This window comes from Trachypithecus francoisi, unplaced genomic scaffold (assembly GCF_009764315.1).
Source record: "Trachypithecus francoisi isolate TF-2019V2 unplaced genomic scaffold, Tfra_2.0 Lachesis_group15, whole genome shotgun sequence".
NCBI lineage: Eukaryota > Metazoa > Chordata > Mammalia > Primates > Cercopithecidae > Trachypithecus > Trachypithecus francoisi.
In genome coordinates this window covers 87,652,448-87,680,243 of record NW_022681460.1, presented here as the reverse complement: position 1 = coordinate 87,680,243, position 27,796 = coordinate 87,652,448, and the positions used below count along the sequence as shown (strand labels likewise).

Sequence of the window (27,796 nt, the reverse complement as noted above, 5' to 3'; positions counted from 1 at the left end):
CAGTATTCAGGGAAGTGAAGAGTTTTAATAAAAAGAATGCTGATCAGTTATTTTCCTTGTATATGGAAGGAATACAGAAAAATAAACTAGAAAGGCAAACATCTTAGTTGAACATAAAACATTTTAAAACTAATAGCTGGCCGGGCGCGGTGGCTCAAGCCTGTAATCCCAGCACTTTGGGAGGCCGAGACGGGTGGATCACGAGGTCAGGAGATCGAGACCATCCTGGCTAACACGATGAAACCCCGTCTCTACTAAAAATACAAAAAACTAGCTGGGCGAGGTGGCGGGCGCCTGTAGTCCCAGCTACTCTGGAGGCTGAGGCAGGAGAATGGCGTAAACCCGGGAGGCGGAGCTTGCAGTGAGCTGAGATCTGGCCACTGCACTCCAGCCTGGGCGACAGAGCAAGACTCCGTCTCAAAAAAAAAAAAAAACTAATAGCTAAGCAACAGATGATGAATTAAAGAGGGTCCTATAGAAGAGGCTCCAATCTGTAAACATCATCTAAGCCAAGGGTTTCAGTGGCCCATCCACTTCTGGCTGAATATTGATCCAGATGACCTGGATTATCCTTAAATTCCAGTCTTTCTTGATTCTTTATTTTGTTCTTCTTCCATCATTCACTTGACATGTGTATACTGAGGATCACCTTTTGATATTATAAAAACTTAAGTTATTTCACCTCTTTGCTCAATTCTTTTAACTCTGTCAGTGCTCCCCAAGCTTCAGCCAAAGACCATCAAGGACATACATGTGATGGAACAAAGTGGGATTTATTAACTTGTTGCAACAAGGGATACTGAACACCATGGTGGAATTGTGGGCTGTCTCAATAAGAAGGTGTAGGAATAACTTCCAGTATTTGAGGTTGTGCTAGATAACTTAAGGTTAGCACTCAGCTGGGTGCTATTCGGAAGTGGGAGTAATTCTGTGAGTATTTTGTGAATCCCATCTAGAGGGAAGGAAGAACAGAGAGATGATAAAGCTATGATTAATAAGGAGGCAGTGATCATTCATATTAGCCAGGAAATGGGAGGTTGGGGTAGTTTTGTGGTCTGCACAAAACCCGCTACGGTTTTGTCTGTGCTTAGACGTTGCAGGGTAGTCTCTTTTTTTGTATTTCATTCATCACTGCCTCCAAGTGACCTGGTCTAATGTTAGTGTCCTGAGAGATTATTTATGTTCCATAGGAAAAAAATATGGCCCCGCTGTCAGGCCAGTTCCTAGCAACACGGAGGGCAGGCCAGTTAGTTACTGCCTAGCCAGGTCCCTACGTCAAGGCCTGCCATTCTCTTTTTTACCTGTGATCTGTGTCTCTGTTAATTGGAATGGGAGCCTTAAATGGGCCAGGTAGGGAGTTAATCTTAACTCTACCCCTTACTGACTGTGTGATCTCGTGCACATTTTTAATCCTTTTCAAGACAGTTTGCTCTTTCATGAAATGGAATAACACCCCCCATCCAACTATTGTGAGAATTAAATGAAAAAACAAAATAAAACAAAACAAAAAAGCCTGGCACTTAGTAATTTCTCAATAGTCACTGCAATTTTTATTTTTATTTTTTTTTGAGACGGAGTCTCGCTCTGTCGCCCAGGCTGGAGTGCAGTGGGGAGATTTCGGCTCACCACAAGCTCCGCCTCCCGTATTCACGCCATTCTCCTGCCTCAGCCTCCCGAGTAGCTGGGACTACAGGCGCCCGCCACAAAGCTCGGGTAATTTTTTGTTTGTTTGTTTTTTTGTATTTTTAGTAGAGATGGGGTTTCACTGTGTTAGCCAGATTGGTCTCGATCTCCTGACCTCGTGATCTGCCTGCCTCGGCCTCCCAAAGTGCTGGGATTACAGGAGTGAGCCACTGCGCCCGGCCTGCAATTTTTATTATTTGCCTGATTATTTGGCACGACACTCAATGTGTAAGCGCACAGTTGAAATAGTTCCCTTCTCTTTTCTTTGCAGGTGAGAAGGCTAAGTTCCTTATACATATACAAAAGTGTGTTCTGTTAAACACTGATCACTGCAAGGCCATTTACTAAAATGTTTATGGGATGGAATCTTTTTCAGCACCTGCTGTCACCTCAGCAGGCCCCAGAGAGGCTTATTCAGCTGGCAGAGGGCAATCTGAATACACTCGTGACCGAAATGAACGAGCTGCTGACCAGGGTAAGTTGGCAACATTACGAGTCTCCTGAAAGCAGATAGATTATGTCAATGAAGGAAAATTACTTCGAAGTTCTGAAATGCAAATCACCTTCTTCCTAATTCCCAATTTGGTATATAAAATAGATGCATTCTGACTTGCTAGTTCTGCTTCAAATCAAATCATAGAAATCAGTAGCACACAGAAAAGTTTGAGATACCTGGAAACTGTCAAGAACATTGGCTAAAAAGTCCAGAATGACAGTGTGTTTTGAGAACTTTATTCAGTAGCATCCATGGTAGTTTTCATCTGTTCTGATTTCCAAAAGCACTATCTTTGATTGTGTAAAGAGAAAGAAAAACAAGTGAAAATACTTGTGGTCTCTTTTATCTCATCGTGAGATTTTTGCATTTGTATAGAAATACAGTGTAAATCAGTCTTTCTACACAAAAGAGGAAATCTTCTCTATTGTGAGACTCCAAAGCACTTAAGACAGTTTTTAAAGTCAGAATGTAAAGTCCATGTTGCATTGATCAGACTTTTTAAGGAATTGGAAATTTTAAATTTTCAAAACTGCGATGGCATTAAAAACTTTTTGCTGTTAGAGAATGAAGAAAACAACATAAAGCCCGCCATCTTGTGGCCAGAAATATGCATGAAGCGAGAAACGGGGCTGCAAAGTAGGGATTTAATTTGATTATCTAAGAGCTTTAAGTGATAAAGAATATTGGAGCTAGAAGGTTCCTGGGGATTATCTAGTCCATTTTGTATTTTAAAGAAGAGCTGCCTCGGGCCATGACAGTGAAACGAATTAACAATGGCCATCCAATTTGCTAAACCCAGGGACCTAAGCAGGACCCAGTCTCAAGATTCCCACTGGCCCAGTACTTTTTCTACATAGCCTGCTGTCGGTTTAGGAAAATTTCCACAGGGAAATCAAATAGGCTTCTGAGCACATAATGCTAAACAATGGCCCTGATGTTACAACAGCATATGAAACACTTTTTCAGAATCTCATAGCAACAATATAAAATGTACAGATTACAACATGGCGTTTCTTGCCAAATGTATGTAGACATTAGATTAAATTGAGTGCACTTATCTCATATTAATTTAATATGTAGCAATTCATATTTGTTATGTGACTACTAATAAATAAGAATTTTCTAACAGGTCATGGCAGAATAAATCAATTTAACAAGCACACATAAATGTTCATAACATGCAAAGCCTAAGTTAAGTGTTGGCAGATGAAAAATATGAATGAGGCTCAATCTGTCTTCAAAGAACTTTCAGGTGTGTGTGTATGTGTGTGTGTGTGTGTGTGTGTGTATACATCAGTGTGTAGGTGTATGGAGGACAATATTAGACAATTGCATGCAAGTATACAATAAAACATGAAATAAAATAAAGTCAGAAGAAATTCTTGAGAAATATGTAGTAATAGAACAATTTCATCTGGTTAGGGTTAATTAGAAAAAAATCCATGTAATAAGTGGCATTTCATTCATTCATTAACTAATACTTATTGGGGGGTTTCTCATATTCTAGGAATTATGACAGACACTGAGGATAGAGGTGTGAGCAAAACTGCGCAGTCCTTGCCCTTATTGGCTTAGTATAGTCTGATGATCTGACCTTAGAGACACAAGAAGTACTTCATTAAGAGTGTCAGATCTTTATTATGTCTCAGTCTATAGTCTACTCTTTCCAGCAGATTCTCTCACACTGTTTTTTAAACAGACTTTATTTTTTAGAGCAGTTTAAAGTTCACAAAAAAATTGAGTGTAAAGTTCAGAGAGTTCTCATATCTACTCCCTGCCCCCACAGTCTTCCCCACTGTTTACCTCCCCCACCAGAATGGTACATTTGTTACAGTCGATAAACCTAAGTTGACACCTCCTCCTCACCCAAAATCCATAGTTTACGTTAGGGTTCACTCTTGGTGTTACACATTCTATGGGTTTGGACAAATGCATTATAACATGTATCCACTATTATAGTATAATATAGAAAAGTCGTACTGCCTGAAAAATCCTCTATGCTTCACCTATTCATACCTCCCTCCTCCTTGACCCCTGGCAACCACTCATATTTTTACTACCTCCATAGTTTTGCCTTTTTTGGACTATATAGCTGGAAGCATGCAGTGTGGTGCTTTTTCATGTTGGCTTCTTTCCCTTGGTAATATGCACCTAAGGTTTCTCCATATTTTTTCATGGCTTTTTAGCTCATTTCTTTGTAGTGTTGAATAATATTTCATTGTCTAGACATCTCACTGTTTATGTATTCATTCCCCTACTGAAGGACATCTTGGTTGCTTCCAAATTCTGGCAGCATGAATCAAGTTGTGGTCAACATCTTTATGCAGACTTTTGTGTGGACACAAGTTTTCAACCTATTTGGGTGAATATAAAGGAGCATGATTGCTGGATGGTATGGTAAGAGTATATTTAGTTTTGAAAGAAATTGCCAAACTGTATTCCAAATGGTCTTTACTATTTTGCATTTCCACCAGCAATAAATGAGAGTTTCTGTTGCTCCACATCCTCACCAGCATGTGGTGTTTTAGTGTTTGGATTTTGTCATTGTAGTAAGTATGTATAGTTTGTTTTAGTTTGCAATTCCTTAATGACATGTGATGTCAAGCATCTTTTCATATGCTTATTTGCCATCCGTATATCTTCCTTGGTAAGGTGTCTATTTAGGGTCTTTTTCTGTTTTTTTTCATTGGGTCCTTTTCTTGTTGAATTCAGAGTTTTTTGTATATTTTGGTTAATAGTCCTTTATCAGTTATGTCTTTTGCCATTACTTTCTTCCCCTCTGTGGCTTATCTTGTTCTCTTGAGAAGTGTCTTTCACAGAGCAGAAGTTTTCTACTGTAAAGAAGTCCAGCTTGTCAATTAGGTTTCTCCCAGTTGAGCCTTTGGTGTTGTATCTAAAAAGTCATTGCCATACCCCCGGTCATCTAGATTTTCTCCTATGCTGTCTTCTAGGAGTGTTACAGTTTTGCATTTTACACTTGGTCTATAATCCATTTTTAGTTAATTCCAATACTATTGTAAAATAAACTTTTTACTTTACAATAATTTTAGATTTCAGAAAACTTGCAAAGAGAGTACCAAGAGCCTTCACATACTCCATTCCCAGTCTCCCCCATTGTTAACATCTTACATTAGCATGGTACATGTGTCATAACTAATGAGCTAATAATATTGACATATTACTGTTAACCCAAGACTACATTCATATTTTTTCAGTGTTTACTGAATTTTTTTTTACTGTTTCAGCATCCCCTGCAGGATATTACGTTACATTTAGCCATCCTGTCTTCTTAGGTTCCTCTAGACTGCGGCAACACTGTCAAAAATACTGTAACAGTGTTTTTGAAAGAGTGTTTTTGATGACTTTGACAGTTTGGATAGGTTCCTGTATTTGGTAAGCTGTCCCTCAATTGGGGTTTGTCTCGTATCTTTCTCATGATTAGAATGGAAGTATGAGCTTTTGTGGGAAAAACTTCAGAGGTAAAGTACCATTTTCATCACATCAAGAACCCATGTGACCAATATGACTTATTACTGTGGATATTGACCCTGATCCCCTGACTAAGGTAGTGTTTGCCAGATTTTTCCACTGTAAAGTTACTCTTTTACACCCTTTTCATACTCTAATACTATTTTTATCTGCCCATTCTTCAGATTCAGTAACATAAAAGGCATAGAAATAGGACTACTGAAAGCAAAGATCACTTTAATGGGTTGAGAAGGGGGAGGAAATATAAAATACTCATTAATTACTTTTTTCCTACAATATTTGTAATTAGAAATATATCTTCCATGCAGACCATAAATACTCAAGTCAATATGACAAATTCTCTCTTTCCCTGTGGTCAAGGTGCATAACAATCAAAAGGTGATTTAATACAGATGGAATTATAATTAGAGAGTTAGATGGTTTCATTATCCAAAATCAGACTAAATCCGCTAATGCCTCTATCTCAGAGTCATGAATGATCCTGCACTTGCGACCAGGGTATGAGAAATGTGGTGGCCACAACTTCCAATTACCCATGACTACATTAGAGAAGACAGTGCCGTAGACTAGGACTGCACATTGGAAATAGCAGAAGCCCTATCTCACACCCATAGGTTGTGATGCAATTGGTCTGGGGTACAGTCAGACCACTGGGATATTCAAAAATTCCCCAGATTATACTGATAAAGACTTACTGTGATCCTGTAGTTACCTAATAGCTAAGACTCCCTTTCCTCTGGAAAATGCCTTAATTGGTACTGCCAATCTTTTTTCTTTTCTTTTTTTTTTTTTTTTAAACAGAGTTTCACTCTTGTCCAGGCTGGAGTACAATGGTGTGAACTCGGCTCACTTCAACCTCCACCTCCTAGGTTCAAGCAATTCTCCTGCTTCAGCCTCCCAAGTAGTTGGGACTACAGGCACCGGCCACCATGCCCAGCTAGTTTTTATATTTTATTTATTTATTTATTTATTTTTAGTAGAGACGGGGTTTCATCATGTTAGCCAGGCGGGTCTCAAACTCCTGACCTCAGATGATCCACCCGTCTCGACCTCCCAAAGTGCTGGGATTACAGACGTGAGCCACTGTGCCCGGCAGTACTGCCAATCTTTGTTCTGCTCCTTTTTCTCTGCTTGGTTGGCTCATCAGTCACTTGATACAGTCTTTAGATTTGTTAAGAGCACATGGCGAAGTTGATCCTACATAACTGCTGTAGGAGTTGCCCTCTCTTCTTCAAGGGCTTTTATATTTTATACTCATAGTTTTTAAACAGAGAAATCGAATTCCCTAATATCCCTGGGTAAAGAAGATATTATTCCTCCCAAGAACTCACATTTAAAATGTATTTTGATTTATTTTAATTAATGTATAAAGTAAAAAATTTACATAATCATGTATCTATTTCAATGCATTTTGATTTGTTGCCATTTTGTTTTACTCATTGGAAGACCCCAAGTTCCTCACATATAAGAATCATGCTTAACATATTCAAACTGCCCTGCAATATATGTGGAATATTAGGATGCTTTTTGATGATGACTCTACTTACCTCTCTAGCTATTGTCTTCAGCTCCTTTCTTTTTTCAGAGCCAAAATTTTTGAAAGACTTGGAGACAAGTCTGTATTTATTTCTCACTCCACGGCTGCCTGGATTTTCACTCCAGACCACTATTGAAACTGTTTTTATAAGATAACCAGTGACGATCTGGTAACTAAATCCACTGGATACTTATTAATTTTACTTGGAATCTCTGCAGCAATTGCCAGCTTTGATCTTTCCTTCCTTCTTAGCATACTCTCCTCTCTCTGTTTTCCTCCTAATTCTCCAACCTTTCATTCTAAGGCTCTTCCTCTCATCATCACTTCAAAGTTCGTGTTCCTTGGGGACTAGACCTCAGTCCATGTTTCCCCTCACTCTATAACTCTTCCTTTGATCATCAGTTGCCATGTGTAAGCTGTTAACTCATAAATCTATATTTTCAAGGCTGACTTCATTCTCATGCTTTGGCCCTGTGTGCCTTACTATGGATTGTGGATTGAACATCTCAAACTAAACTCATCATTTCCTCTTAAAGCCCATTCTTTCTCCTATGTAGACCATCTCAGTGTTTTATCCTCCAGTATATGCCCAGTCTCCCAAACTGAAATTAGCAGGTTACCCTTCACTCTACTCCCCTCTTTCACCCTTCATCAAATTCGGTTTCCTTCTATGGTGGCTCTTTGTAAGCCTTATCCAACTCTAACCAGTTATTATTTATATGGCAGAGTGAACATTCTAAATTACAGATCCTGTCATGTCATGTCATTCTCTTCCTTAAATTGTACTATGGCTTTCTACCTTTTTTCAGGATGACGTACAGTGTTCTCCCACCATGATCTAATCTTTCTTCTCTCTCATCTCTCCCGACCACTCATGGTCTGGTCATCTGGACCCCCGTGGATTAAGCATGTAAGCCAGAAACCTATGAATTTTCTTTGGTGCCTCTTTCTTCCTCATGATGCTCCTGCTTATCCAACTCATTACCACACACTGGGCTTCCACTTGTGTGTATGGCATTCATCTCTACTACAACACTCTCATCCAATCTCATATTGTCTAGTTTGGGATTACCACATTTGTTTTTTAGCGGGTCTCTCCTGCTTTTACTCTTGTTCTCCTCCAAATCTGTTCTCTGTAATGTAGCCAGAATGAACGTTTGCTATTCCAAATGTGAATATGTCATCACAGTGCTTACAAATTCTTCCTCTGACTTCCCTTAGGCTCTTAGGATAAAGATCAAAATTCTCCCCTTGGTCGTATCTCCTACACTTGTGCCTCTGGCCATCTGCACTCCAACCATACTGTCCCCCAGCCACTTTGTCCCACCACAAAGCATTTCTACACATTTCTCTACTTTGCCTTAAAGGTAATCTACCTCTCCCCACATTTTGTTAATTTCTGTTAACTCCAATTTACTTTTCAAATCTCAGCTTGTGAAAGCCTTCTGTGCCATCGCAAGGGTTCTGAGATTCTTCCTGTGTTTATCTTATACCAGTATTATTTCCTCCAGTTTGCAATTATAAATTTATCTACATGATCATTTGACAAATAACTCTCTAGTCCACCAGACTATAGACTCCAAATGGGCAAGAAGCCTTTTTGTTTCTTATCAGAGTATCACCAATATTATGCACATAATAGGTGTTGAGTCAATATTTGTTTAATTAATTGTGAATAATTTTAAAAGCATTTGAACAACAAGATGAAATGTAGACAAGCCCAAAATAAACACTGATTTTGCATGCTTTAAAATGCATTAAAATCAGGCATATATTTATAATTATATTATTGAATATTTTGTTTTCATTGATAAACACCTCTTAAATGTTTATATCCAGTAAGAGGAGAATGCTGTGTAGTAGACTGAGCTGTATAAAATATTAAAATTTAGCTTCACTTATGTTGTATTTTATTGCCTATTTAATATCAAATTTGATGAAAATGAAGCATTTCCAAAAGGATGAAACTAGTTTTTAAATTATTTAAGTGCCAATATTATAAGTTTATAATATTTTATTTATAGTTTTTAAAAGATTTCAACTGCTAACAGTGTTTTTTATTTCTCCTTTTATATTTTTAAAAGATATATAATATAAAACAAGTCATATCTTTTTGGTTTGGAACTTTTAAAATTGGCACGTGAAATATTTAGGAAGAAATTCTACATGGAACTGGCTCATTGTCATTCCACGGGGTCAGCTGGTTGCTCTCTTTCCTTGTGTGTTGTTGGTCCTCACGGCTTGCCTGATAAGTCCTTCACTACCACTTAGACATATGGAGCTGGTAATATTGGAAGATGACCCTTGAGAGTATCATATAAATGATTTGATCTGAAATTTAATTTTAGCAGGAAACCATATGAGTCTGCAAATGCAAAGGTAGACGGTATCTAAGCAATGTTATCTATTCAGTAGTTAGGTTTGCTCCATTGGATTCTAATTTTAACATAAAGAAGGCAGAAAATAAAACACACTGGTAATATCCAACCAAGAAAATTACGTGCATATTTTAAGAGGCTCAGTAAGAACTGCTTGAGCTAAAGCAGGAAAGTAACAGCTACATTGTTCAGAAGTAAATTAACGTGTGCCTAATGGTAATGCATGCTGCCTAGTTATAAATACTCTAAAAAACAAAACAAGAAAAAATAGAAAAAGAAATGGGGAAAAAAAAACCTAGTTGAATGAATGTCAATATAAAAAAAAGGTAATCAAAGGCAAGAGAGATACAAGATACTGTGTAAGGCATCATTTACAAAGGAACACTGTAAAGATTGCAGAATAGAGGTAAGAAGATGTTAAAATAAGAAAAGCCAAGATAGAGAATGAAAGGAAGATTGTACAACATATTAGAATAAATGAGAAGTTATTTGTCAAATACTCAAAGGACAAGATAATAGTGAATGAGAAGAAGGATGACTAAAAGATGGAGACGGTAATTTAATAAAACACAGGAAGAGCCAAACTGAATCAGACAGATAGTTTCCATCATGTAGTATTTAGCATTCACTCATAACATTATCACTAGCCTGTCCTGGGTGAGATTGATTTTTGTGAATTTTGCTTTGACAATGATACCACTATCTATCACCACTGCACTTAGGTGATAGTGCATTTGTCATAGGCTTCTTTATGAAGTCTCTCGTGGGTATTTTTGACAAGGGTAACTCTTCAACTTAATTACTGTGTAGTGAGACATGATTTTAAAAAATACATACCTAGATGATGTTCTGATATGATTTTGAAATGTGTTAATTCACTGAAAGCCAAAACTTACATACTTAAAGTATACATTAACTGGAGCAGTGTCCTCCACTCACCTAGAATATTCCAGTTTTCATGTATTTTACTACTGTTTCTGAATGTTAGCTGAACAAAAAGTAGCATTGGGTACAAACAAAACAAAAAAAAGTGTGTATTTCATCTCCAATTCCCCGTACATGTAAGTTCAGATAAGTCACTTAACCTCCTCATACCTTCCTTTTCACCTGTGTAAAAAGAGGGATCATGCCTTCTATATATCTCTAAATGCAGGAAGAGTAAGTGAGACACAGGAGAGTGCTGTAAGCCTTTGCAAATATGCATATAAATCTGGCATAACTATTCACAATAGCAAAGACATAGAATCAACCTAAGTGCCCATCAATGATAGACTGGATAAAGAAAATGTGGTACATATATGCCATGGAATACTATGCAGCCATAAAAAAGAATGAGTTCATGTCCTTTTCAGGGACATGGATGGAGCTGGAGGGCATTACCCTTGGCAAACTAACACAGGAACAGAAAAATCAAATACTGCGTGTCCCACTTATAAACGGGAGTTAAATGATGAGAACACATACACATACAGAAGGGAAGAATGCACACTGGGGCCTACCAGAGGGCAGAGGGCGGGCAGGATGAGAGGATGGAGAGGAGCAGGAAGAATAACTTATGGGCACTGGGCTTAATACCTGGGTGATGAAATAATCTGTGCAACAAACCTCGTTACACACATTTACCTGTGTAACAAATCTGCACATCCCGCACATGTACCCTGAACTTAAAATAAAAGTTAAAAAGATATAAAAAATGCAAGTACTTCTGAAGTACAGCTGAGCCTGACTGTGTGTAACTCATCCTTTAGAGTGCCAACCCGCATTAAGTTGATGCTTTTGGTGCCAGGAACCTCACATCTCCTCCTCCTCTGAATGTAGCCTAAAGAGGAAGCTCTTCTTCTGTGTTTAGAGGGAAGGTATCTCCTTCAGTAAGCACTGCACTGGCCCTGAAGAGTCTTCCTACCCTCTTCCTGCCCCCTACTCCCACTCTCATCCCACCAGTGTGGAACTACTTGGTGTGTAATCAAAGGCCCAGTTTGAATTACTGTAAGGCCAGTGGCTAGCAAGCAGTGTCGTTGGGACTGGAGATTATCATGCCTGGTTCTCCTCCCAAGCTTCAGCTGTAGCTCTTGAGCAGCAGCTTCCTCTGAGCTTCTAAAAAATGCCCAGAAAACTGCCCAGCCAACCACATTTGCTGGCAAGCATAGCACCAGGCATATGGTCAGTTTGAGTGCTATTAGTTAGGCTTTAGAACTTCCAAGGGATCGTTGGTTTGACTGTCATTGTATCAGCCAATCACCCAACATCTTTGACCCATGACAATTTGCCAGACACTATGCCTGGCACTCTGAGGAATAAAAAAAACATGAGACAGAGCCCTAGCCTGCTCTAATCTATCTATCTAATGGAGATTGGATAGATATGGCAAAGCACCCAACAAAGTTACTACCCATTACAGTTGTGAATAGTGGTAATAATAATTATTTTTGAAAATCTAAGAAAAGAGAGCATGTGCTAGAATAGGTAAGGAGGGCTTCACTAAGAAGATGGAGTCGGAATTGAATCTCAAAAGCTGGATTTATGTTGGAGAAATAGAGAGGAGTTAAGAAGCAAAAGTGTGAACAAAATCTTTTTTTTAAGCATGTTCCAAAAGAAAGTAGGCAAGAAGAATGACAATAAGGTTGGTAAGATTGGTTAGGAAAATTGTTGTTTAGTCCTGTATATAACAACATTAGAGAATATTTACTGTAAGTTAGGTATCATACTAGGAGCTGGATATAATATGATGAACAAAACAGACCAGTTCTCACCCCCTTAGAACTTACCTGTCGGTTGGATAGGTTGTCAATAAATAGGTGAGCCAGTTACTAAGTAATTCTCAAATCCATGGTGCTATGAAGGAAACATCCTGCTGCAGGAAGTGTGGCAACCTAGGTAGCACCCTGGGAATGGCCACACTAAGGAGAAGCCCTTAAACTGAAAGCTAATGGGTAACAAGGACCCAGTCTCTAAAGGTGTTGAGGAGAAGCTCATTCTAGGTAAAGACAACAGAATACAAGAGGGTGCTAAGAAGGGATGAGTTTTGCATATTTAATATACTAAAACTATGTCAGGGAGGTTCACTGCATAGGGTCTTAGTGCTAATTTTTTCAACTTCTTTCTTATCATGGAGCTTATAGGATTGTTGACAATTTAGTATTGAAGTACTCATATAATCAATACTAAGAATAAAATGCACGTGAATGATGACTCTTACACAATCCTACATAAATGAAATAACCTGTACAACAGATTACAAGCCAGAGGAAGTAAAGACAATGAATATGATCTTGACCATCCAGAATTTAAAAGAGACAGTGCATGATATATACTCACTTTTTAAAATTTAGACACTTTGAGTTGTTAATAAGAATTGGTCCATTTGTTGCAAAATTATGACTTTTTGGTAACAGAAAATATATTGATGAAGCAAAAGAATATATTTTAAGTTTAAATTATAATGTACATTTTCTGTATCATAAGAGACACTGGTGGTATTGATACATTAATTCTTTTTTATTTTTTTAATGAATCTTTCTTTTTTTATTTTTTATTTTTTTTAATTATACTTTAAGTTCTAGGGTACATGTGCATAACGTGCAGGTTTGTTACATATGTATACTTGTGCCATGTTGGTGTGCTGCACCCATCAACTCGTCAGCACCCATCAACTCGTCATTTATATCAGGTATAACTCCCAATGCAATCCCTTCCCCCTCCCCCCTCCCCGTGATAGGCCCCGGTGTGTGATGTTCCCCTTCCCGAGTCCAAGTGATATCATTGTTCAGTTCCCACCTATGAGTGAGAACATGCGGTGTTTAGTTTTCTGTTCTTGCGATAGTTTGCTGAGAATGATGGTTTCCAGCTGCATCCATGTCCCTACGAAGGACTCAAACTCATCCTTTTTTATGGCTGCATAGTATTCCATGGTGTATATGTGCCACATTTTCTTAATCCAGTCTGTCACTGATGGACATTTGGGTTGATTCCAAGTCTTTGCTATTGTGAATAGTGCCGCAATAAACACACGTGTGCATGTGTCTTTATAGCAGCCTGATTTGTAATCCTTTGGGTTTATACCCAGTAATGGGATGGCTGGGTCATATGGTACTTCTAGTTCTAGATCCTTGAGGAATCACCATACTGTTTTCCATAATGGTTGAACTAGTTTACAATCCCACCAACGGTGTAAAAGTGTTCCTATTTCTCCACATCCTCTCCAGCACCTGTTGTTTCCTGACTTTTTAATGATTGCCATTCTAACTGGTGTGAGATGGTATCTCACTGTGGTTTTGATTTGCATTTCTCTGATGGCCAGTGATGATGAGCATTTTTTCATGTGTCTGTTGGCTGTATGAATGTCTTCTTTTGAGAAATGTCTGTTCATATCCTTTGCCCACTTTTTGATGGGGTTGTTTGTTTTTTTCTTGTAAATTTGTTTGAGTTCTTTGTAGGTTCTGGATATTAGCCCTTTGTCAGATAAGTAGATTGCAAACATTTTCTCCCATTCTGTAGGTTGCCTGTTCACTCTGATGGTAGTTTCTTTTGCTGTGCAGAAGCTCTTTAGTTTAGTTCCCTATTTAATAAATGGTGCTGGGAAAATTGGCTAGCCATAAGCAGAAAGCTGAAACTGGAGCCTTTCCTTACTCCTTATACGAAAATTAATTCAAGATGGATTAGAGACTTAAATGTTAGATCTAATACCATAAAAACTCTAGAAGAAAACCTAGGTAATACCATTCAGGACATAGGCATGGGCAAGGACTTCATGTCTAAAACACCAAAAGCAATGGCCACAAAAGCCAAAATTGACAAATGGGATCTAATGATACATTAATTCTTAAGGTAAGATACTGGAAGATGACCAAAATGTAGATCAAGTTCCTTATTATGGTGTTCGGTAATATGTGAAAGTAGGAGTGGTACCATAAAGTCCAGTCAAGTCTAGACTGGAAAAATATCCAAAGCAGTTTAGACTACCAACATCTTTTTTTTTTTTTTTTTTGAAACAGAGGCTTGCTCTGTCACCAAGCTGGAGTGCAGTGGCACGATCTCGGCTCACTGCCAAGCTGTTGACCTTAGTTAGTGATTCAAAAGTAATGTTTAAAAAATTATGGATGAGTATATGTGTGTATGGGAATGTGTTTATGTATGTGTCTGTGTGTAAAAAATTATTTGACCCATCAGATCTTTGAGTGCAAACACGTGCAGGAAACGAAGTTTAAGGAAATTAATGGAACATAATTGCAACACTCACCACAAAAGCAAGGATTTGAATAACCTAGGGATTGGATGCACAGTTTGTTCCAAAAAAAGTTTTAAATCTAACAGTGAAAATTTTAGAAGAATAAATCCAGAGCATTATAATACATTGGTTAATACTCTCCAAATTATTGTGTATATGTACTGCAAATTATACAGAAAATTCCAATGGATTCTTACCCTTTCATCCTTTTATTTGTGATGTTAACACTTGCAGGTTAAGAGGTTAGGTGATAATAGTTGGACTTTATATTCCTTCATTTATGCAAAACCTTGAAAACTTTCATAAGTTAAACCTCTTGCTGCCCTTGGGAAATCACAAAATGCAGTACAATTCCTCTAGCATCTTTTATCATGTTCTGTGCTGGCCAGACATTTAATTCTATTTAAAATCCACTTATGTATATTTTAAAAATTAATTCTCTGGCCATGCCTAGTATGCAAGCACTCTGGTATAAGATTGTAGACTATTAATATGCTGCCAACTTGGACCTTATTCAAAATTATATTGAGACAGTTTGTGATTCTCTAATTCATTATCTGTAGTTAGACTATCCATATCTTTTTAGTAAAAGAGAAGAAGGCTTATATATTGGCATATGTATACACATAGGAAAATAAAGTGTAAACCTTTCAGGATACTCTAAACCTTGTAATTTTTAAAGAAACAATGTTATACACACACACCTTTTTTGTTTGACTAGATATGGTATATTCTAACCGTGAACACATTAAATGCATTCCAGTGTGTCAAATGATATTTTAAATGTGAATAGAGGTGAATGTGCTTGAGAATAGTCTTTGGGAGGTGTGGCTGTTTTGGGGTTCTGTTTTACTTTGCTGACAGTGTTGCATGATTCTGTGATTAACAACCATATTTCTGGTGCTATCATATGGAAAAAGCTAGCATTTATTCTCCCTTAACGTTTTATTGGCATCTTTGATGTGTTACAAAACAGACATTTACTACTGAGTAGCTAAGCATTTCCCCCTCTTTGTTTCTTTAATTAACATATTGATCTAAAACAAATCTATAGGATCAAGCTTATTGAGGCAGACAGCCTGTTCATCTCTCAAGAGATCACTGCTGCACTCCACACACTTTTTCAGTAAATAAAATATGGACAAGACTGCAACATGTGGAGGCTGAAGATTCCATTAAAGACTTTTGGCAACTGTACCTTAAAGATATTTCAAAAATAATTGTGCTTTATCGCTTCTTCTGTGCCATAGCATATAACAAGGTTTTTAAAAAGACCAAATACAGCTCTCTGATTTCCATTTAATGGAAGAAGTAATAAAGTTTAATTGTATACTTGAGCACGGGGTGTCATTTCCAATACATCTGATCAATAATTCATTGATTGCCTTTGGCTCAAAGTAATATTTGAAAGAAAATGCAGCCAGTGGGAGCTTCTCTAGCTGTAGCTTCATCGTCTCTATTAATTATGCTTTTCCTGAATTTGGATCATTAGGCTACCAAAGTGACAGCAGATGGCGAGCAGACCGGACAGGATGCTGAGAGGACCAACACAAGAGCAAAGGCCCTGGGAGAATTCATTAAGGAGCTTGCCCGGGATGCAGAAGGTATTAGAAAGAATCATGTTTTAATCATCATTTCTCCCAACAGAAAAATGCAGAAAGGAATGACACAGGACTAGAATTTCTCTTGCTATAAGTGACATCTGTAAAACCAAAGGTTGAGTTTCAAAAAGTAGTGTGGTTAAGATATTCAAGGGTATTATCTGCTGAGAACCTGTGACCTACAGTGTAAAATTAGCGACAGTAATCAGTGAATTAATGACAATGAGGGCAGAATAGCAGTCAGTTCTTGAAACATGGCTATTATGATTAGGTAAGAACAGGCAACTTTTGTTTTTATTTGAAAGTATTTAAAATGTTTTTCATTTTTAAGAAAGCTAATGTCATCATTCCACTTGATACGTTAAAGCAGCACTTCAGTTTCTCAAAATGGCTTTTCAAATACCGGGGACTGGTTTTTAATGAACATCTGTTGCTTGGGATTTGAATGTGTTACTTTATGAGAAGCTCTGATGCATTTAGCTCACAATGCTCTAGGAGTTAGTTCTTGCCATCTACTAACATAAATGAGAAAGTGGAAGCCATTTTTGGGCAAAAGCCCAAATTAAGAAACTCAAAGAATGCAGACAATGCCTCTCCGCACTCGCCCCCCAAAAAAAACCTAGTCCTTAAGTATCTGCTGAAATATAATAAACATGCGTGCAGGTTTAGAAATTGGGAAAAATTGTTTTTGTTGTTTTTTGCTTGAAGAAGTAAAACATTTTTCTTGCTCTGCAATATTATGCATTTTGGTTACTTTGTTTCTTAATGTAGCCCAATAAGTAAGGATGTGAGATCAACTTCAAGGCAGATTCTGATTGATAATTCTTAGGCACCACTGGCCAAGAAGAAACAAACTCCCAAATATTCACCACTGCAAGAAGCAACAGGGTTTTAATTTGAGAGCTAATTTGAGGCAAAGGTGTGAGGTTCTGAAACAGAAATTACCTCTACCAGCAACATCTCAGTTAACTCACTGTTTATCCTCTGCTAGATGAAGCTGTTGTACTTTCCCTAGTATTATTTTCCATTAATGCTACTCGAAGTGCCCTCCTCCGACCGAAAACAACAACAACAAATCCCACTGCAGCTAGAGCATCTTCACTCTGAGCTGATCCCCAAACGCCCTAGTCAATGCTCCAGGAACTTTCCTTTTCTTTCCATTGACATTTCAAACCCCCAACACCCAGGAGCCTATCCTATTATCAAAACTGCTTACTTTATTCTCTGGATTGAACCCTCCGTCTCCCACCAAACACAGATGCATATTCATGATTATGCATGAATCAATATGAATGACCATGCATGGTTATGCATGAATGGTCAATATGAATATTTTCTTCTTCTGGGTGTCTAGGGCCTCTGGGTACTGTTTGTACAATTAGTGAACCAACATGGGGGGAAAGTGGAGATGACATTTATCCCAGGCTTGCTCACCACCCCAAATCCCAAGTCTATACACCAGAGAAGGGATTACCCACCAAAGGTGTCGCTGATTTCCTAAATTATGCATAGATCAGGTGGTCTGATTGTGTCTGTCCAGATAGGGCACCCATTTCTAATTTATGTAAAGTGCCATGTGGGACAGCTATACTTTAGGGAAATAAGAACACTATTCACTTTTGCCTGCAGGCACTGTTTGGCAGAATTAATCCAACTGTTAAAATTGAATGAAAGCTCAAATTTAAATTGCACCAGAGCAACACTAAATGTTCATTGAGATGTAATACAAAGCTTGGCAGTTTAAGGGGGAAAAAAAGAGAAGGTGGGGGAGGGAAGAGAGGGGAGGGAAGGAAGGGAGGGGAAGGAAGGAATGGAGAGGAGGGAAGGAAGGGAGAGGAGGGAAGGAAGGGAGGAGAGGGAGGAAAAAAGGAAGGAAGGAAGGAAGGAAGGGAAGGAGGGAGGGGGGAGAGAGGGTGGGAGGAGAAGGGAGGGAGGGGGAAGAAAGGAAAGAAGGGATGAAAGAAGGAAGAGAGGGATGAAGGGAGAAAGGAGGGAAGGAAAGGGAAGGAAGGGAAGGAGGGAAGGAGGAAGGAAGGAAAGGAAGGAGGAAAGAAGGGAGTAAGGAAGGAACGAAGGAAGGAAGGAGGAAGGAAGGAAGGCAGTAAAGCAGGGAGGGAGGAAGGAAGAAAGGAAGGGCAGAAGGAAAGAAGGGCAGAAGGAAGGGGGAAGGGAGAGAGGAAAGAAGGAAGGGAAACGAGGGAGGAAGGAAGAAAGGAAATGGAAAGAAGGAAGGAAGGAAAGAGGAAGGGAGGAGAGGGAGGAAAAAAGGAAGGAAGGAAGGCAGTAAAGCAGGGAGGGAGGAAGGAAGAAAGGAAATGGAAAGAAGGAAGGAAGGAAGAAGGAAGGAAGGAAGGAAGGAAGGAAGGAAGGAAGGAAGGAAGGAAGGGAGAAATAAGAAAGGGAGGGAGGGAAGGAAGCACTAACCAAAGGCTTTAAGTAGGTTATACAACATATCCACACCTCTTTTTTTTCACTCTCGAAACTATAATATGAGGGATAACCATCAGTACTTTTACATTTTTGTTAGTTGTAATAAATTGCTGTGGGAAAAGCAGATGCTTCAGCCTGACATTTATCTGTTTCAGCTTTATGTTTGGATAGATGTACTATTCATCCTATCTTTCATTATAAGTCATGACCTCTTCATAGATAATCAACTTCTGTTCATCTAAGGCATTCTTATCTCACTATAATTTTATAATATCTACTGTGCTATGACTCCTGATTAGTTCATAAATAAACTCTGTTTTTTCATGCATTATTAGAATTAATGAGTGGACATAGGTAAACCCATTAGTGTTTATTTCCTGATATACAATAGGACTTAATCAATGATAGACACCTTTCCTTCCTGTTTCTCACATCAGAGTATTTCTATTCTTAGTAAGTTTACCCTTCAGAGGATCTTTTTTTTTTCAGACTTAGTATGAAAACAATTTTGCTTCTCCTGAGGAATTTTACTTATATTATAGATACTGTATACCTCTTAAGAATCCTCTTTGTATTCCCTGCTACACATAGGCTACTAAGATGCTTAGAAGTGGACTTAGGATGCACTGCATGGAACGTTATGGCGTGATTTTCTGTCTACTAATTCTTTTCCTAATTTACAGTTTTTTTTTTTTTTTTTTGCCTGTAGCACTATTTCCCTTTATTTTAATTTTATCTGATATTAAGATTTTTTAAAATTACCTAAATCCTCCTTTGAATTAAGTTGGAAATAAATAAGTAAATCACAAAGATATATATTTTACAATCATTTTCAATACTATGGGAAAGAAAATATATTGAAGTGATAATGCATACTTTTGAATAAGAAACGAAAAACACATTCATCTGTAAGAATGCTCAGATAAGTCCCAGATCCTATTTATACATAGGATCTGGAACTATATATATGTATATAAACATAAAAATGTATGTTTATATATGTCTATAAAGCATGAAACAATTAAACTTCTCCTATTAAAATAATGCTTCCTTTCCTTTTTTGGCCGGAGTGGGGGGGAGCGGTGATTTCTAAGAAAATCATATTGCCTAGCACTTGATAGATGCCTATGAGAGAAATGGAAAATGACAGCATTTTTAAATTTAACTTTCAGTAGAAAAATAATGGAAATAAAAATTAAACTGGACAGTTGACCATACAAAAAGAATGTTAAATGAGGGTAAGTAAAGCACAGTGAAATAATCTGGAAAATAACTGTAAAACTTTAAAACACTAATGATAAATAAGTGTTATCTGAATTAAACTGAAAAGTTTTAATGGGCCATATATAATTTATTTGTGTCCCAATGAGGCCATATTTTTCTCCAAAACCCATATCTAAAATTTGTTTTTCATAATGAAGATAAAGTAGCACACATACCAAATATCCATTTGAAAGATGCTATCATTTAATCCAAAAAGATACTGAAGGACCATGTCCATTTTGGGGAGCTTGCATTTTTTTTTACATAACATGGGTTGCAACAAAAAGTTGGCCATGGAATAGCAGTTTATTCCATGCAGCCAATAGCAGTTTATTCCGTAAGCAGCCAATATATTTGCTAAAATGTTTGTTCTTTTGGTCTTAATCACGTTGCCATCTTTTGGGACTATTTCAATAATAGTAATTGCAACAATTGATAATATCCAACCGGAAACAAAAAAACAACAACCTCATGACTGAGTTGCACAGTGATGCCTTTTAGAAACTTTATGGAGTATATGTTACATGTTTTGATGTTTTTCTTTTTTTTTCCTCATGTTTTTATTTTCCTTTTTACTTTAAGTTCTGGGATGCATGCATAGAATGTTCAGGTTTGTTACATAGGCATACCTGTACCATGGTGGTTTGCTGCACTTATAAACCCATCAAAAGAAGACATTTATGCAGCCACAAACATATGAAAAAAGCTCATCATCACTGATCATTAGAGAAATGCAAGTCAAAACCACAATAAGATAACATCTGACACGAGTCAGAATGGCAATTATTAAAAAGTCAGGAAACAACAGATGCTGGCGAGGCTGTGGAGAAATAGGAACCCTTTTACACTGTTCGTGGGAATGTAAATTAGTTTAACCATTGTAGAAGGCAGTGTGGCGATTCTTCAAGGATCCAGAATCAGAAATACCATTTGACCCAGCAACCCCATAACTGGGTATATACCCAAAGGAATATAAATCATTCTACTATAAAGGCACAGGCACATGTATGTTTATTGCAGCACTATTTATGCAAAGAGATGGAACCAACCCAAATGCCCATCAATGATAGACTGAGTAAAGAAAATGTGGTACATATACACCATGGAATACTATGCAGCTATAAAAAAGAATGATATTATGTCCTTTGCAGGGATATGGATAAAGCTGAAAGCTTCAGCATCCTCAGCAAATTAACATAGGAATGGAAAACCAAACACCACATGTTCTTACTCATAAGTGGAAGTTGAACAGTGAGAACACATGGACAGCGAGGGGAACAACACACACTGGAGCCTTTTGGGGGTTGAGGGGAGAGGAAAGAGAGAGCATTAGGACAAATAGCTAAAGTATGAGGGGCTTAAAACCTAGATGATGGGCTGGGCGCCGTGGCTCACTCCTGTAATCCCAGCACTTTGAGAGGTCGAGGTGGGCAGATAACCTGAGGTCAGGCATTCAAGACCAGCTTAGCCAACATGGCAAAGCCCCATCTCTACTAAAATACAAAAATCAGCTGGGTGCGGTGGCATGCGCTGTAATTCCAGCTGCTCAGGAGGCTGAGACAGTAGAATGGCTTGAACCCGGGAGGTGGAGGTCGCAGTGAGCGGAGATTGTGCCAATGCGCTCCAGCCTGGATGACAGGGCAAGACTCCATATCAAAAAAAACAAAAAACAAAAAACAAACAAACGAAAAAACCTGGATGACAGGTTCACAGGTGCAGCAAACCACCATGGCACATGTATACCTATGTAACAAAGCTTGCTTTCTTAATACATGATCATTTTGCTAAAGCCATTTTTGTGTACCTTAATGATTTCTTCTACTTATTTACAGATGGCTTTAATTTAAAGAAATTATGTATGCCATCCAAAAGATACAGCCATATTTGCCTTTTCCCTTTCTCTATCTGATGTCATTCTTTTTCCACCAGATTCTTCTCTGTAGAAGTTTAGCTTTGAGACTAGAGCACAAGAGAAACAGTGAGATTCTATCTCTCATTTGTCCCTTCCTCTATACTGCCTAGGCCCAGAACCTAAATTAGATCAAATTTCAAAAGATATCTCTTATGAAAGCTGATGTATACACACACACACACACACACATTTAACAAAGAAAAAACATGCAGCTTTAGCAGGTTGGGAAGTGGCATTTATTAATATCTTCATCTTAAAAAGTGAGTACAAATTATGTCAGTTAAAGCCCTGATTGCTGGTCCTCACCCCCAGAATTTCTGAGTCCGTAGGTTTGTGGTAGGGCCTGAGAATCTGCATTTCTAATGGACTCCAAGGTGGTGATGCTGCTGCTGCTTGTTGGGGACCACATTTTAGAACCACTGTACTGACCCACCTTCTCACATACCCTCTGCCTGCTCTGCTTGTCCTGCCTATGTGCAACTGTTTCAGGAGCTCTGCCCAGTGCAAAATTCTCTCCAAGAAAAGAAATTAATTTTCAGGATTCTCTATGTCATAAGGAGATCTTCAGATACACCCTTGAATGGTAGAAAATGCCTCTTGGCCAACCCAGACCCCTCATTCTAGAAGTTTTCAAAGGTAATATTGTAGAAATAAGTATTCGGCTGACAAAAGAGTTTGAGAAAACATCTCTCTTAAACTCACTAAAAAAAATGTCCTCTAGAACACACTCCAGGAAACTTTAGTATAAAACTAATAATATAACTGTGTAAATGTTTCAATTCACCATTTTAAACTTTTATTTGACATAAAATTCTTTTTTCAAATGAAATCTTGCCCAGAACACCAACCTATAAAGCAGATTCTTGGCAGAATAGACATCATTTGTAGAAAACCTGAAGCACCTGGAGAATCCTACGATTCCAAGGAGCACAGTTTGAAACCCCATTTAATGCATAATAAACACAGACCCTTGTGAAGGATGCTATGGCTGGAAGGTGTCGTTGAAGCCTAATTTATAACCGTTCTCCTAGAAGGGTTATAAGCCTAGACCAGAGTGCTTCTTTCTTCACTCCTTTAAAAAATGAACACAGGAGAACTATGTGGAAATAAAAGAGCAGGTTCATTTTCAGAGATCTCATCACTGAATGTATTTCCATACTCGGTATTTTTAAACTGACTGATAGCACTGCTGTGACTATCTTATCAGCAATGCAGAGCTTGTGTTTCCAGCCTCCATGTGTTATGCTACAGGTCACCGGTTTTTTTTAGAGCTCTTACCAATTCTATGCTTTGACCTACTTCTTTATTTGTAATTCTTTCTTTCTTTTGACGTTAGAAACACCAGGTTTTAATTGCTATAACACCCAAAAGAAATAAAATACTGAGAAATATATTACATTTCCCTGTTACTGATTGTTGTCTTAACTGCCTCTGTGTTTCCCAACAGGAACACTCACGGGAAAATATTCTTCATTTGGAGGTAGTGGTACCCAGCAGATGCTGAATATCATGTTTTCATGTGGCATTTTTGTTTACTAATTTACAAAATTTGTTTTACCCCCTGCAGCTGTAAATGAAAAAGCTATAAAACTAAATGAAACTCTAGGAACTCGAGACGAGGCCTTTGAGAGAAATTTGGAAGCGCTTCAGAAAGAGATTGACCAGATGATTAAAGAACTGAGGAGGAGAAATCTAGAGACACAAAAGGAAATTGCTGAAGACGAGTTGGTGTGAGTAGATGAGTTATTATTTTTTCATTTGACACACTGAGATTTCCAGATAATTTACAGTTTTCTAAATGTTTATCATATGTATAAATAAAAGATGCTTTGTTTTTCCAGCCTGGAGATGTTTGCTATGTTATCTGTTATCTGTCTATCTAACTATCTATCAATAAATCATTATTTATTCATTTACTTATTTAATTATACTTTACCATTGTTCTAAAATGAAGCAAAAGCATGTTCTTGCCTACATATAATCAAGTAAATGATCTTTTCTGGTGTTGCCCCTTCTGTAATTAGGCTAATGAGCTTGCTTTGTTAATCACCTGCATTAGGGACTTTTGGACTATCAGTTGATTTTTGTTTTAACAAAAATACCTTTGGATATACAAAGTAATGGCTTTACCATTCCTGTATTGGCCAACCTATACATTTTATCATCTTAAGAAATGCTGATGGCTGGGCGCGGTGGCTCAAGCCTGTAATCCCAGCACTTTGGGAGGCCGAGACGGGCGGATCACGAGGTCAGGAGATCGAGACCATCCTGGCTAACACGGTGAAACCCCGTCTCTACTAAAAATACAAAAACTAGCCGGGCGAGGTGGCGGGCGCCTGTAGTCCCAGCTACTCGGGAGGCTGAGGCAGGAGAATGGCGTAAACCCGGGAGGCGGAGCTTGCAGTGAGCTGAGATCCGGCCACTGCACTCCAGTCTGGGCCACAGAGCGAGACTCCGCCTCAAAAAAAAAAAAAAAAAAAAAAAAGCTGAAAAGAAAAGTCATCAAATAATAAACATCTAATACTTTCAAATAAGAATTGGGAATGTGAGGGTTGGTAAAAGTGATAGGGATTTTACTCATGCTAAAGAACTTTTGTGATAACACTCAATAAAATAGATACATCTCTACATTCATAGTCAGCTAACTTCAAAGTGGTAGTATTATTAATAGTTAAATAATTTATACTAAACCAGCAATATCAGCACACCAGAGAACTTGTTAAAAATACAGGTTGTCAGACCCCATCCCAGACCTCCTGAATCAGAAACTCTGGGGATGGTACCCAGCAAACCACATATTAACAAGCCCTTCAGGGGATTTTGAGGCACGTTAGTTTGAGAATTACTGTCTTTCAAGTATTTAGAGTTTCTGAATGACTTGGAAATTATCACTTTAGAAAAACTAGGTAAGTTAAACACAGAAAAACTTCCAGATCAGTCAGTTGGAAGAAAAAGAAACGTAGATTAAAATCATGCTATTCTACTAGCATGACAATGACCTAGAATTCTGTTCACAGTTTCTAAGCAAACATACCAATATTCATCATTACATTCAAAGTAATAGAGAACAGGTCTCAGTATGATGAAACAGGTGGACTGTTTGATTTTGGTACGTGAACTGAATCATAAAACTCATAAAACTCATTTCATCAATCAGATTCCCAGGATGACATGAGACCCCTTCTGATTCAAAATGTCATTTTACTTACAAATTTAAAAGGATTTTTTAAAAATATGTTTTGCTTTTATTTTACTTAATTATAAATGGTCTCAAGTACCAGTTTTCAACTTGATTTAGCACAAGTGAATCTATTTTACATGTTTTCTTATTTTCTCATTCTTTTCATGTTAGTATCTCTTTGTAATGTGGTTTAATACCAATAAACCCTAAGGCAGTGACATGAGCTCATTGTTTATCATTGGGCTGGGGTGGTTGCAGAGCTGCAGAAGGCCTTCTGAAAAAAGTGAAAAAGCTGTTTGGAGAGTCCCGGGGAAAAAATGAAGAAATGGAGAAGGATCTCCGAGAAAAACTGGCAGACTACAAAAACAAAGTTGATGATGCTTGGGACCTGTTGAGAGAAGCCACGAATAAAATCAGAGAAGCTAATCGCTTATTTGCAGTAAACCAGAAAAACATGACTACATTGGAGGTGAGTCTTAGGAGCACTTTTGTCTTAATCTCAGAAGGTTGGGGACTGTGGGGGCAGTGTTGAACATGGCTGGACTATTCTACTTGATGCACATTTACAAAGATCAAAAGTGACAACTCTGAAAGGAAACTTCTAAGAAACAGAACAAGAAATGACTTTTTTTGTTTTGTTTTTAATGACCAGTTACCATTGCTCAAAATATCAAATAAAATTTTGATAAATTAAACTGTTGAAGATATTTAAGAACACTGTGATACAGTGGAAGAAGTTCTTTACAGGGAGTCAGGCGACCTTGGTCTCAGTGACAACTGTGCCACTTAACTAGACATACAAATTGGGCAAGTCAATGAACATCTGTAAGCATTGGTTCCCCAAATCTACAATGAGTGCATTATACTATAGCAGGTGGGGTATCTTCACATATTCCTATCATATTATTTTGCAGCTTTCCCAAACTAATTCACAGACCTTGTTCAAAGATCTTGCTGCCAAAGATCATAGAAGTTCCCTACACTTGCAAATTCAATCTAAGCACATGACAAATAGCTCAATGAATTGAGACTAGAGCTTGGAAAATGTTTGGTTCCCCTTTTTCTGTGCACTGTGTTCTACGTAAATGATCTTTTAAAAGGGACTAATAGGAACGGATCAGGTCTGGGTTATTTTCTCCTCCTTTTCCACACAGATAACAGTTATTTCTCAACTCAAGAAATTATGGGCAGCCTCTATCTTTTTAAGAGTGCTGATGGAACTAGAACTAAAACAGATTCCTCCATTATTATTTTCTTCTTCTTTTCATTTTCTTTCTTAATCGTAACATAGTAAATAATCACTTTTCCTAAGAGTAAATTCAGCACATATAACAGCAGAAACCTGCATTTGATATTAATATTTAAACAACAACAACTTTCTCCCCAGCGACAAATTTGCCTTTACTGTTTCCAAAGTATCCGACTCCAGCAGGTCAGAAAACAGCAGCAGACCTATACGTCTTCTAACACATAATTTCACCTACAACAGTAACTCAACACCCCCGGGCATACAGCATGTATGTAGAAATGTTTGTTGAATGACAGTAACAATTGAATAAAATGAACCAGGATTTTAAAAATCTATTTATTTCTATTTTCCTTTGGATTAAGTAGTAAGAGGATGAATTACATTTTTTTAAATATATTTTATTTCTGGGTCTGTCTTCTGGGACTCAGCCTTGTCATTTCTGGTAGAAGACTGAAGAGGCTCACTTCTTTTCTTAGCTGAGGCACCTAATCCTAACTAATTTGGAGTCTACTGACATGCTAGCAGTATTCCAGAAAAAGCTCCCTCCTGTGAGGCAGGATGCTGGGCCACTGTCCTATCACAGGCTCCAGCATGATTCACCCTGCTCAGTGACACACCAGCCGTGTGACTTACCCGAAGGTGCACCTCTCTATTTTATGGCAACAGTTTGAGAAATGAAAATTACCTGTGTGGAAAGCACAGTAAGTATTTGAGAAATATTTCAAGAAGAGTTATATGGCACAGTCAATAGTACCTTTAGCTATTCATTTCTTTTAGTGATGTTTAAAACCAGAAGTCATCATTCTTGGGCACCCCTACAAATGCCTGGAGCTTATGTATAGTCAGTATTGAAATTCTAAGTGGACCTTTTTGGATTTTCATTTTATGTGCCACACTTAACTAAAGGCTTGTTAAAAAGTTACTGGATGAAATAGATAAACTAATTGAATTAATATGAATAAGGCCTAGATTATTTATGGTTGCTTAAATTACCATGGTTGCTGCCAAAATGGCTGAAAATCACGTGGAGTGTTTGTTAAGTCAACAGGTTTCATGGGCTCCCACCTAGAGAGTCTGTGTAGGCTGGTCTGGGGTGTGGCCCCATGTCTATATTCTAACACTCTCCCTGGGCTAATCTGATGCCTATACAGGTTGAAGAAAACTGGTGCATTACATCTCTTTGATAGAATAATAAGCTGCATTTTAAATAAATAACTATCTTATGGTTGTGCCCACAATGAAGGTGATATAATGAAGACCCAACTCAAAAACTTTTTATTTATTTTAAGGTGGTATGTAATTTTCTTTTTAAAAATTTTATCAAGCCTCTAATTCATTCAGGAAGCATGCTAG

General features: G+C 37.8%; 1 protein-coding gene across 4 annotated transcripts in view; it reads left to right on the top strand.

Annotated features, from left to right (window-relative positions):
• The window catches only part of LAMA2 (laminin subunit alpha 2), a 622,674-nt gene that overhangs the window by 464,501 nt on the left and 130,377 nt on the right, over nt 1–27,796 (top strand). For all 4 annotated transcript variants that reach the window (XM_033235504.1, XM_033235503.1, XM_033235507.1 and 1 more), the window contains 4 exons: nt 2,060–2,158; nt 16,300–16,411; nt 23,581–23,743; nt 25,453–25,663. In XM_033235504.1, coding sequence (XP_033091395.1) covers nt 2,060–2,158; nt 16,300–16,411; nt 23,581–23,743; nt 25,453–25,663 — 585 coding nt within the window. The remainder of the gene's footprint in view (nt 1–2,059; nt 2,159–16,299; nt 16,412–23,580; nt 23,744–25,452; nt 25,664–27,796) is intronic.